At 34.0% G+C, this 13465-nt stretch overlaps 1 protein-coding gene across 4 annotated transcripts in view; it reads right to left on the reverse strand.

Annotated features, from left to right (window-relative positions):
* The window catches only part of ATP9B (ATPase phospholipid transporting 9B (putative)), a 155854-nt gene that overhangs the window by 92741 nt on the left and 49648 nt on the right, over window positions 1-13465 (reverse strand). For all 4 annotated transcript variants that reach the window (XR_009418459.1, XR_009418458.1, XM_059471682.1 and 1 more), the window contains exon 8: window positions 641-735. Coding sequence is in view for 2 of the 4 variants with exons in the window: in XM_059471682.1 (XP_059327665.1) it covers window positions 641-735 (95 nt within the window). In the remaining 2 variants the exon portion in view is untranslated. The remainder of the gene's footprint in view (window positions 1-640; window positions 736-13465) is intronic.

The raw sequence follows: 13465 nt of genomic DNA on the forward strand, positions 1-13465 counted from the left end.
GCTTCTTGTACAGGAGATGTTTATACAATTTTACATTTGCTTTTGTAGGTATGTGTCTATTTTGGATGTGTATATATATACACATATGCACACACACACAGACAAACACACTTGTGCTCCTTTTCATGACTGTAGATCTACTTGTGACACAACAAATGAATGTACTCAAAAAATACCCACATATAGGCCACTCTTAGAGAGCTCTGCTTGCAAGAACTGGCACATTCTACCTAGTTGGATCAGAAAGAATGGTGACAACAAAAAGCACTTCATCTTCCAGAAGCAGACTATGTTTCCCAAGCTCACAAGTAAGTGATTAAAGCAATGGTTCCTGAGACAAGAATAATTTGTACTTGCAGTCTAACACTTGGTTGAAAACACTGTAACTGTGACTTGCTTCTGGAGAGTGTGAATCTCTGCATGGACAACAATGAGAACCACTAGGGTGAAAGATAAAAATCCAGTTCTGACTCAGTTTCTTTTCATTGCAAAACCAGGAATATTTGTGCCTTATTAATTGTAAAAACTAAGGTTCTGGTAACAGGTATTTTTCAACACCAACATTAACTGTAATAATCCTTTGGATAACAGACATAGATGCATACACAGAAGATAACTTAAAAGCAAACAGAATGCTTACCCCCAAAGCTGGCAATCTTTGTGTGCAACTGACAGCAACCTTCAGTTTCCAGTCTGTTTCCCCATCCAGCTGGTCAGTTCGAATGAAACATGAACCTTGAAGTTACAAAGAGACATCTAACTATTATTTCCATTTCAAAAATTCAGTTTGGGTTAAAAACATGTAAAAGAGCAAAAAATACCCCACAATTTACAACCATTTTAAAATAAATGTGCAAGATATAAAAGATTTGTATTTTGGAGTGTCTGTGTGCTCTCTTCCAGGAATGCTTTAGATATCACACAATTGCACCATTTTTTCTAATAAATTTAGCAATATGTCTGATTTTACCCACATTCAGGCCACATTTTACAGGAATGGAAATAATGTTCTGTCATGGGCACTGAGCATCATTTTTTGTGATGGATATGAGAATCCTTTAAAAACCGTTTACAGATTTCTTCAAAGTTTTGGAGTAGGTTTTCAAATACTATCATCAAGAGATACAACTTCAACTTGAGTTGAAAAAGATTTAATTTAATTTCTTTATGTAATTCTGTCACTTGTACAATTCCAACACTACAGAATACTGTATTTTTTTTCTCCATGCTGGTATGACATCACAAACTTTCAGTGCTTATTGTCTCCTGCCTTCTCTGAAAAAAAAAATTAAACAAGTCCTTAATATGGACAGCATTCAAAACAACATGGAATTGAATGTATGATACTTAAAAGAAGTATTTTTAAATCATCTGCAACTATTGGTGGTCCAAGACTAAAGAAACCTGTCAACACATGCAAAGTACTTAAGATATGAGGCAAACTCAAGATACACACTGATATACACCAAAGAGAATCAGTGTGCTGTACAGACCAAAGACCAGGATTGAAGGAACAGAAAACTGAGACCACTGCAGAGCCTACCCTTACCCCCATACATAGTTTGATGGATAACATCAAGTCTGGAGTATTACATGCATTACTAATGTAAGATTCAAAAAAGACCACACACAAACAGCACAAATGTATTAAAAATACAAAATTAATTGCCGTTCTACTAAGCTTGAAGCCTTTTAAAAAGGTGGTAAAATTTTAGCAACACTCTTCACAACTGCTACACTAGAGAAGCCGTAAATATTTCTGAAGTAGTAATTACAATTTCCTTTATACTACAGCTAAACAAATGTATACACTATTGTTACTGGGTGCTATGGATCTGCAAATAATAGATTTTACAAGTTTTTAATAAATTTTAACTAACAGACATTTATGTAAACACACACATATTTCTGTCTGTATTTCAACCAATCCAATAAAAACTAACAAAGTAATTTTACCCCCAGAAGTGATGTGGTAGCAATTAGGTGGAAGGAAACACTGCAAAGGAGTTTGTCCAGATTTGAGTCTCATTATAGACAAGAAGAAGGTCTGCTAGAATGTGTCAAGGAAGTATGCCAAGAAAGGGTACCTACCAGTGAACATAAATTGACAGATTATTTTATAGGACAAGTGGACCCTGATGTAAGTAAAGTCTAATAGAACTCAATGTTTTATCCATCAAAGTCTGCAAATTAAGCAGTTTGATGAATGGTTGCCTGAAAAGACATGCTTGAGAGAAAGCCACCTGAAATTGTACCTGACTAAAAGGTAGTGTTCTTGCACAACAGACTTCAAAGAATCTTACAAGCTTTCATGTAACCGCTCTATTTATATTAAGGGCATTGTAAATAAACAAATCTTTAAATGTTAATATAGACAGCTCTCAGAAAACATTATCACGGCTAAATTTCACCCAAAGCTCAGAGATGCAAGCTGCAAAGCTGCGTCCGAAGTTCTTGAAAAGCTGGTTTTAAATTCTTAATAGAATTCTTTATGAATTTTCTTCTTAGAATAAAATACTATAAAGAACTTTTTGAAGAGTCAGCAACATCCACTGCATTATAATGAAGTGTGACGTACCTAGAAACACCACGGTATCACTGCATTTTCTGTCCATGGCATAGATGAGCCTAGTCTCCATCATACCTTTCCTGTACAAGACATTTCATGGTTCTCTTTACCCTTGCTGTCAATGGTTGCTCTCTTGCATCAATTTCATTTAGAATTATACTATAGATCAATGCAGTTCAAGACCAGTATGGCTGCTGTGAATGGTTGACTGCACATACATTCATTTAATAGAGCTCACACTATGACATGTATTGGCCAGCTGCATTTCCTCTTCACTTCAGCAGTTAATTTCATCAATAACTTATCTCATAGCCTGTTTCCCTTTTATCCAGAATAAAGGACTGCTTTCTGCCAAGTCAGCTTTCAACAGTGATCACAAAAGCAAAACCGAAACAATAAAATCCTCTCCTCCACCTCAAATATTGCAGTAGATTTGACTAAGTAATTTTAACTATTCTCTAAGTTAACCCAGCTTAACTAAGCTATAAACATGGAAGATTAAATATGTAATTGGAAAGTATAAAAAAGAACTCTTCACCCCTACCAAAAACCTTTAATTTTGTAAAACTAAATATTCTCCACTGTGTATTCTGTGGAAGTCACATGTACTTTACCTTTGAGAGGTATTTGAGTCAGCAGTACATAAAACTTCTAAAAATCAAAGTCTTTTGAAAAAAAAGTATTTTTATTTTTCCATTTTAAAATGCTTGGAAGCATTGTACCCTCCTCCCTCAATAACAAAATTAAAACCAAAAAGCTTATACAAAAAAGTAGTAAAAATTGTGTTACGTACTTCAGAAGAAATTGTGTTAACATACTTTAGGACAATGTGAAAAGTCTCTTACATTTCTAACCCAAATATGACTTGCCAGAAAAATAAAAAAATCCCCAAATCATCTACACATGTCAGGAGTTGTTATTCCTTCTGAATACAGAAATAGCTCTTGAACCTGACAATTATTTTACAGCACACAAGAATTTTTTTGAAGTTTGTGCTGCTTTTAAAAATGAGGCATTTAAGGAAATGCCATTAAGTATTTTAAGTATTTACCAATCAAAAGTAGCTGTTTACAAAAAGAAAAAACTAAAAAATAAAAATTTAATTACACACTGAACGTGAGAAATTTTCATAAGGCTATATATAAAGAAGAATGCACAAAATTAAAACTTCTACCTTATACAGTGAAGCACTCAGCTGCTCATTTCCCACAACTATACAGTTCTTTAAAATTAGTAGACAAAGCTGTACATTGTGAACATCTGACTTATTTCCATCATTCAAGTGAAAATTTTGGAATTATCTGAATTAGAATTTAAGAGTAATTCAAGGAAATCACACTGGATCTATATAGATTAAGCATTTATCAAAAGTGGTACAAACTTCATGAGCACATTTAAACTAATTTACAAGTATGTAATATTCATTGAGCCTAATCAGTTGAAGACAGGCAGAAATCAACATAGAGCAATGCATGCAATGTGCTGCCCAAAGACCAACTAAACTGATTTTTGAAACCTTTTCAGCTGAAACTTTGGAAGTTGGATGCTTAGGAAAGTCTTGGAGCTACAATTCTATTTTGGTTTCACAATTCTGTTTGGTGGTTTAGGTAAAGCTCAATTATTTGAGTTCTGTCCAGAATTTATCCTAAGGTTACTCTTCCAAGGAAAAATTGCACATCAATACAAAGGATTAAATTATTTTAAGAACTTGAAATAACTATGTAACTTCACATTATAAGGATACATTGATAATTATTAAGACCTCTTATTTATGTTTTTTGATATATCATGGATAAAAATACATTTTTAAAGGTATTTTGTGTGTTAGTAGAATATTGAAGAAAAGTAAAGCTTACTTCAGTAGCTTTTACAGCGTTTTGAAATAGAGATAAAAAAGCTTATCTATGATGGCACTAATCTTGAGCAATAATATGCCTGGCCTAGATTTGTCAAACAAACTCTGTATTGTTAATACAGAGTAAGCAGGAAGAATTCTACTTAGTGTGTGATGGACTTAAGGCTTCAATCAGATAATACCTGAAGGACGTGTACACGTCTAATGCTTTTGGGAATGGTGTACATGTGCACATGCAGCAGTTACCTACCTGCCTCTAGGAATCCTGAACTAAAATTCTCAAACTAAATACAGGCCATCCTTTGAAAAAGCTGGGAATATTTTCACCTTAAAAAAATGTGCAGGAGAGAAAAAAAAAAAAGGAAAAAAATTCTTCCCCAAAACCAGAAAGGGAATCTACTTAATCAAGTAAAACACATTTATATCATACCCTTTCTCTTAATACTATGCATCATCACCTGGTCATCACCAGCCTAATTTTTTTATACTACCAAACTTGCTAATCATGGCTTATGTATTAATTTCCTTATATGTAGATGTTTTTAAATTCCTGAAATTATACTAATGTATATGAACTTTTAATAATATCAAACACTTCCATTTTATTTTTATATACATACTTCAGAATATTAAATACAGCTTTTAAATTAAGCTTCTGAAAACAAGCTATTACTTGGGATGTTACATATTTTCTTAAATGATTTCTAGCTTCCAGGGTTTATTTAGAAAGTCAGTCAGAAAAGAAAATTTGCTGGCTATTAATTAAATTATTTGTTTCTATTTTATTTGATTTGGAAATGTTATTTCTGTTAAGCAGAGAGATGGATAATTTCTCCTCAGAACAATTACCTTAATATTCAGCCTGTTAAACAAGTAGCTTTTATAGAACTTTTGCTTAACATAAGAAACCCAAAATTGACAGACTAAAAGCAATTACTTCACAAAATGAAAATAATTTATTCCTTGTAGAACTGCATCCCTTGATTTTAATGGAAAGCTGTAATGAAAAAAAAAATCATGTTATCCTAATAACATTGACATTTAATATTTGAAATATGTGGGGAAAGGAAATCTCAACTGGCCTAGAGAAGTTGATTTAGTTTGACGTAGAATCAAAACTCTGTGCTATTTGTAGCCTCTCCTGCGTTAGATTACATACATTCCTGCATATCATAGACATTTTAATTTCACACATGGCTTTAGGCAAAGACTGTTCTGTTGTATACTTTTCTTAGTAGCCTAATGGTGCCCTTAAATAGCCAGACAGACACAGAATATCTTACCAGGTATGAAAATATGACCTAATGTTCTTTATTAGGCAGTAATACTCTTGAATAATCCTAGACTGCATAATTGAATCCAAATACCTCAAAATGAATTCATCAACTGATGGAAATTATGAGCAAATCAGACTCTGAAAATGGCAAGCAAAAAGTTTAGGTAGAGTGGCATGATGAAAAGACTGAGCTTCCTCCTTACTTCCTTCTTGATCATGAAGTCTACTGGCTTTGCTTTTACAAAGAGAAGGTTGGAAAATATGCTAATACCTAAAGATAAAATATGCTAATACCTAAAGATAAAATATGCTAATGCTTGCTTTCCAGGACTGGCCATGTTTCTGGACAAATAGCAACATGAAAAATTAAGATAGCTTTCTTGACATAACTAAGCTATCCAACTTGTCCAGTATCCAAACTTAATTTTCATTTCCTGACTCCTGGCCTGTAGGAAGGGTCTGAGAAAGCAGTTCTAAGTCATGAGATGAGACACAAGAGGATTTTCAATTCAGGAAAAAAAAACCCTGCTAAGGAATAACTTATTCAGACTAGCATTAAAAAGCAACAAAGTAAATGACACATCATAAAAGGAGTTGCACACTTTGATCCTTCACTATTTCTGCTCTTGCTTTGAGCAATAATTTAGAGCAGATCTTGTCTTTGACTACATCTATTAAATCAGCATTTTGAGTGAAATTATTTTTTTCAATATTTCTATTTTTAGATTTCACAAGTACATAGAAATCCACAGGGCCTTACCAGTCAACCCATCTATGGTATTTGTTACAAACATCAGTGTATACAGTAAAGAATAATGTATAAGAAGTTAATCAACAACAGAAGTTCTATAAACTGTATTTAATTTTCTCTCAAAAAACATTAAAGTTAATAGATTTCTGCTTGCAATTTTTTTGCCAATTACGACAAGCTTTAAAAGTCGACTTGCCAATAAGCACTAAAGTAAACTTTTAGGTATAATTCAAATATGCCATAGCACACATTTTGATGTTATAGAGTAAGGAAGATGCATCAGAGGGAAGCAACTATAATTTAGTTGTATATAGCAGATGTACAGGAATATGCATATTTTATAAGCATAATAAAAGCAAGGCACCCCAGTCTTGAAAAGGTATTGTTTTTTCTGCATAAATGCAGGGTTGAATTCCACACTCCATTACAGATATTGTCAAAAAGCAATCCTATAATGTACTTATATTAGTAAAAAAAAAATTCATAAAAGTGAATTACATTTACTTTCTATAATATGTAACTGATAAGAATTCCTGTCAGTTATTATTAATTAGAGATAATGCTAAACCATCACTACATGTCTGGGTTCTTCTCTGTCCAATCTAACTAAATAAAATTATGTCTGCCTTCTCTCGCCAGACCTGTATCCAATGAATTTTTTACAAATGAGAACAACAGCTACAACTAATGCCTTTCAAGCCTCAGCAAAACTGAATTATTAAATCTGTCTGCCTATATCCTATTACAGCCTACTTATGAATACTTGATTTTATTTTGTATAATTGACAACAGTTGTCAGGAAAGAAAGGTTTTAACGGCAATCAAATTAAGATCAACTGGTATAAGTGTCAGAGTGAAGAGCTTATGTCAAGTGCTGATGAATTAATTGATGGGTCAGTGGGAAACATGTGGAACTGCAGTGCCATAAACAGCTTTATATTTTCTGGCAATATTACCAGCCTCCCAGCTTTAAGTGGAAAACACTGAAAGAGATGGGTTACTAGAATGTACTCAGCAAAAGAAAACAGACTTTGACTTTGCACACTGAACACCAGATCATTTACAAACAACTTAATTTTTAAATCATTTATATTACTTAAGTGACTATGTACATGAAAATTTTAAACTGATGACAAGGTGAATAGCAGCACCAAGATGACATATTGGAGTACAGAGTTTCATTTACTATTCTAATGAACAGCTTTCAATTATGGTGGCATCTTAGGAGGAACAAAACCGCAAGACACCTGAAACATCCTAAACGTTTAAGCTCCATCACCATTCCAGAGGATACAGATTTATGAAAGACTAAATTAGTTTAAAAGCATTAATTTCTCTTAAGACCAGAGAAGAACTGTGTGTACTTGAGATATTTGATCTGATTAAGAAACCGATGAAGCAATTGATTAATTGGAATTTAAGCCATCAGTCACTGGATCCATGAACAGTTTCATTTACATTCTAAACAATCAGCTGATGGTCTTATAGGATACCATGTATTAATACACAGTCAATATGATACCCCTAAACTCATCACAGCTCCTTATTGACAAGAACTTGGACGTTTTTTAATCCAAGCTTGATCACATTGCATCTTTTTTGAATTGCGGTATTGATTCACTACGCTTCAGGAATTTTTATCTCTATTAAAACATTATGGAATTTTCAGATATAGGAAAAATGTTCCAAGTTTAAAAAGTCTAAATTCGTATTCACATTCTAAAATTCTGGCTTATTGATTTATATTATTTGAGATATACAGAAGGATACTAAAAAACATTAATTTTTCCTGTTAAGAGGATCTGATGCACCGCTTTCCTCCATTATTCATCTGATACATACTAGCAATCTCATTTTGCAGAAAGCCACTGATACAGATACAAGATGGTGTACATTATTTACATATTCAGAGTAATTACTAAATCAAAAAGCCTGCCATAGACAATGCTTAGAACACTGAAAAAATTCTCACTTTTCAGATAAAATATAAATACCAGCTAAACAGCTCCATGATTTGAGAGCTCTGGAAGCATAGCAGAACTCACTGTCCCCATCAATGTTCCTAATGCACTTATGTATTTCTAAAGAGCAGTAACACGAAAAAGTACATATACACCTCAAAGAAGAGTGCTTGTAGAAGACTTAAGGAGCATTTCCTCTTTTGATGAAAGCAGAGCTCACAGGGGAGGTTGGGAAAAGCATATGGCCAAATATACCAGTAGCCACTGAGAACATGTTTTGCTTCCAAGATTTTAGCAGCAATAATAATCAACTTGAAGGACAGTCTAACTAAATTAGGAGGAGTAGTAATAAAAGCCTTGGTATCTCATAAAACTTAAACATAGAAAAGTACAAGTCAAAGGAGCTGACAAAGCCATCAGGGTACAACAGGCATGTGAAAAACATGAGGATAAATTTCTAGTTGAAATTTAGCAGGGAAAAGCAAATTTTCCTTTACTCTTTGGTAACTGGAAAGAAACAAGAGACTCAGCTATGAAGATTTAACACTGGACTTTACAGATACTTTAGAGACAACATGTTATAAACTTCCACACAAGGAATTCTTTAAACCTACTTTTGCAAGAGTCATTTTAGTTTTTCTACTTTCAAAGCCTTTGACAACATATCAACAAGTCTATCAGCACTTAATATACATATATTTGTTTGCCTGACTTGCCCTGCTTCTGAGATCTGCTTTGATGATCTCACCTTCAGTTTCTCTACCTTGTTTCCCAAAAATGGGGAATTGTTTGGTATTTCGGGACATTCAGGCTGCTACTCAAGCCAAGCCACCAAATCCCCTCAAATTTCTGGGAAAATGCATTCTCACTGGCAAATAGGAAGAGGCTCATTTATGCCTAACACAACACAGTCTCCTTACACATGAATTTTCTCAACTCTTACTAGTCTTTTTTTTTAAATACAGAAAAAAAAAATTAGAATATTTCTTTGCTAACACTCATTTTGCTGCAAAGCTAATGAAACACATGGATTGTACTAGTCAGACAAGTATGCAGAAAAAATAAAATAATAGCAGATTGTATATCTGATCATGTCTTCTAATAATATTTTACTGTGTAATTTTACAGTTCTAATAGAAGAGTAGAATATTATTTGGAGCCTAACATCTGCCAAGACCACCTCCTTCCACTACATAACATTCATACTATCTGACTACATTTTAAACAAGTAGCTGATCACATCAAATCACCAGTACTCAGTGGCTTAAAGCAGATACCAAAACATTTCAAGCCTGAGTTAAATCAAATGCTAAAAACAGAATAGGAACTGAAACAGAGAAACAGATTAAAGTAGTTTGGACAGATTGTTGGCAGCTACTCATGCCCTGAAGATAAACTTTTACCTAGCCGTATGTGCAAAACTTAACTCTAGTCATTTATCATTCTCTATAGCAATAGATTTTCAAAGCATTTTAGTTTCCAGACAGGTAGATTTTACAACACTTGTTTTCTAAACATAATAGAAAATTCCAGAATGTGTGACAAATGCAACTCCTTCAGCCTTATTATTCTGCAGTAGCTGGTTTTATGAAGAAATAAAAAGTGACAGCAGCTGCACAACAGAATTCAAAACTGACATTTTCTCCTCTGGTTTGATTTTCAAATATCTGAAGTTCCAGGCCAGGCTGGGACCGAGACAATCAAGTTATTTGTAGAACACTCACTCCTAACTGTCCAGAATATATAGACAGTACTAGCATCACCTTTATTATATTTTTCCTTGCAGTGAGTTTGGAGTTTCATTCTTTGATATAAATGTTCTACTAATATTTGCTTTTTAAGACCTACAAAACTAGGTATTTTAAATAAGTAAAACGTAGTTGGGAGCACAATGCTCTCTTTTTCTATAGAAATGCTTAAGAACTCATAATTTTCAAAAAAATGTCTTTAATGAGCAGACATTGTTTGAGATGGTAGACTCTGGTGTATACCTTTACTGGTTAACTCACAGCTCCTTCCAACAGAAAATCAACTTGCATGAATGATTATTTAGGCTTGTACTTGCATTGCAGAGTTTATGCCAGTTAAATGGTTTGCATTTTAAATAAAAATCGCATCTGAGAATTATATTGCTACAGAAATGAATTGCTACAAAGCCTCAAAATAAAAATTATTTTCCTGTTTTATTCCCACATTTTCCTTATACCATTGTTGTTAAAGTAATTACAAGTAAAGAATCTTGAAAACTTAACTACAAATTTTAATGCAAGGGAGATGACTCTTTTTGCTACAATTCTAAAAAGTATAAAGATGTTTGCAACTAGTATTTTATGCCTGAGCAAAAATACCATTTTTAAATAATTTCATAAGTGGTATACAAAACACTGATCTATGCAATGGAAAATGTCCACGGGGACCTTGACAAGCTGGAGAAATTGGCTGACGAGCAAGCACCAGAACAATGTAAGAGTGACCTGAAAAATCCTGCATGCAGCAACTGTGCAACTTGCATTACTTTGGAAAGAGTTAAATGTTCTTCACAAAGGACTGTAAGAATTTTTAAATGATTTTCCATTTCCCTACTGCTTGCATTGCACAGCTGTAGTGGAGGACAGTGTTTTGCAATGTCCACACCACTAAGTTATTATGTACTGGATTTAAGGACAAACAGTCCAAAACTGGTTTATGATAAAAACGTTTGCATGAGAGTATGCACGACAGCAGTGGAACTGATCAGCCATTGGATGTTGCTCCTTCCAGAGTATCACCTCTACAATTAAAAAAAAACCAAACCAAAACAAAAACCTATTTTGTGAATTTAGTAGCTGTTGCGAAATCTAAAGCAGCTGAGATATTAAAATAAATTTGTGACTTTATTTTACCAGACATCTACATATACATCTTTTTTATGAACTTTTACAAGTTTGTTAAAAGAGAAATATTTTAATGCAGTACTCTCACTCTTGAAAAAAAATCCTACTTTTCCAGAAGCAATGGCTGTTACTCTACATGAAATCAAATGTCTACCAAAAAATTTAACTCTATGCAGAAGACTTGTGCTAGGAAAGAAGACTATGGGCAGGAAAGCTGAAGCAGACCAGGAAAACCACTTCCTATTCACCCTTTGGAAGTTCAGTTTCACCAGAAAAGGCTAAAGAGAAAATGCAGCTCTATCTTCCATATCATCACAAAGCACTATCTGTGACAAAGAGGAGTTGGGAACAATCAAAAGAGTTTGACTAAGATTAAGCAATTCTACTCCTGCAGTACCCTTCCAGCACTGTGATTAGTCTGTCATAGGCCTAAGTAGTTAGCAGTAATACAGAAACAATCTTTTGCAGTCCTAGTGTCCATGGAGCATATCACAAGACTTAAAACTTTTTACCCCTTGGCTATTCCAGCTGCAGATGTACACAATTAGTTCCTTTAGCTGTAATTCCATGTACAATGCTATTCTGCCATGCCATTTTTCTACCAGCAACTTTTGACTTGTGGCCGATTTCAACCTAGTTTGGCAGCACAATGGACTCAAAACTAGCAAGTTCCCTGAGTTTTTGTGAAACAAGAGAGGATGAAAGAGCCATATGAATAAAAGAAAAGCCAAGCTGGTAACTCCCAACAGTTATCTGTTCCAGGACCTAGCAAAAATTGATAGCTAAAATCAACATTTGCTTAGCTCAGAACTTGCCACTACATTTGCCAGCTTTTCACCATGAATAATAACAATCTGGAATTATTAGAGGCATGTAAATAAAAAGCTTGTCTGGAAAAAAAATAAGCTTAATTCATTCTTTTTTGACACTTTGTAGTCACCCTATAAAGTTTGTATTCCTCTCAAAATTTCACATTTGAAAGTAGAAAGAGCACAAATTCCAGAAACACTGAGTCTTACAGTCACATGCACCAGATTTTCTGGCAGGACCAGACCAATGCTCAGAGCACATGTTACCATAGGAATACCTGAGCTGGATCAGAAGCCAGACACTGCACCAAGGCACAGCCAATGAGGAGTGCAAGGACTGTAGCTCACAGAAGGAAAGAGTTTATCTTTGAAATTTTTCTTGTGTTTTTACACACACAGTATCTTTGATGCTCCCATAATGAAGTTGTTAACACACGCTTCAGTTGGCAGTTTCTGGGGACAAATATAAAGTTATATGATGATCTCTGGAATGCCCTGTCTAGCCTTTGATTTTTGATTGAGATGGCATATAGGCAAATGAAATGCAGAGAACATGCCGAACAAATTAAAAATGATCCTGGAAAGTTTTGTTAAGGGCCGCTTAAGATCTAGTTTAATTTCAGCAAGGGAGTTTTGTGTTGGTGTAACAGAGATCTTGCCTACATTTGCATAACAGCTTTACTCTAATGTAGTCAGTTGATTTTGGCATGCTGCCTGCTTGTACAGAAAATGAAAATAACCTTTAAACCATCTTTTGCAGCCAGCTCAGCATGAACATTTCCTTTTATTTGGTGGAAAGCTGATAAATGGGACAAATCATCCAAATTTCTTGTCACTTCTGCCATATATAATGAATAAAATCAAGATTCAGTCATAGATAATCCCCTCCTACCTTTTCAAATACATACAACTCCAACATATTGCTCCACAAGCTTTTCATGCCTAATTTTTATAAATTGTTTTTCTTTATTTTGGAAGTCCATGAAAATCTTTTGGAAACCTCTGTTATGCAGGGAGCCAGACAGCAGCAAAGAATTCACATTTGAGGAATGATTTCCACCTGCTCCATCCCCCTGGGAAGTAATTCTGACTGAAAATACGAACAGCCATCTAGCTGCCTCCATCCATGAAGGAGAGGAATACGAGTGTTACAGACTGTCACATGAATACCAAAGAAAGTGCCACCGATATGAGCCTTTAGATTATAACTTCTGTAAAGTCTGATTAATAAACATAGGAAACTTAGAAATTAGATACAGGCACACAATTGACATCGAGTTATTATAGCAGATCTTTGAAGAGATCATTCTACCTAAAAGACAATGCATTTGATAAAGATAAAATATACCTAATAAGAAATTAGTTTTATCA

This window comes from Ammospiza nelsoni, chromosome 1, assembly GCF_027579445.1.
Source record: "Ammospiza nelsoni isolate bAmmNel1 chromosome 1, bAmmNel1.pri, whole genome shotgun sequence".
Lineage (NCBI taxonomy): Eukaryota > Metazoa > Chordata > Aves > Passeriformes > Passerellidae > Ammospiza > Ammospiza nelsoni.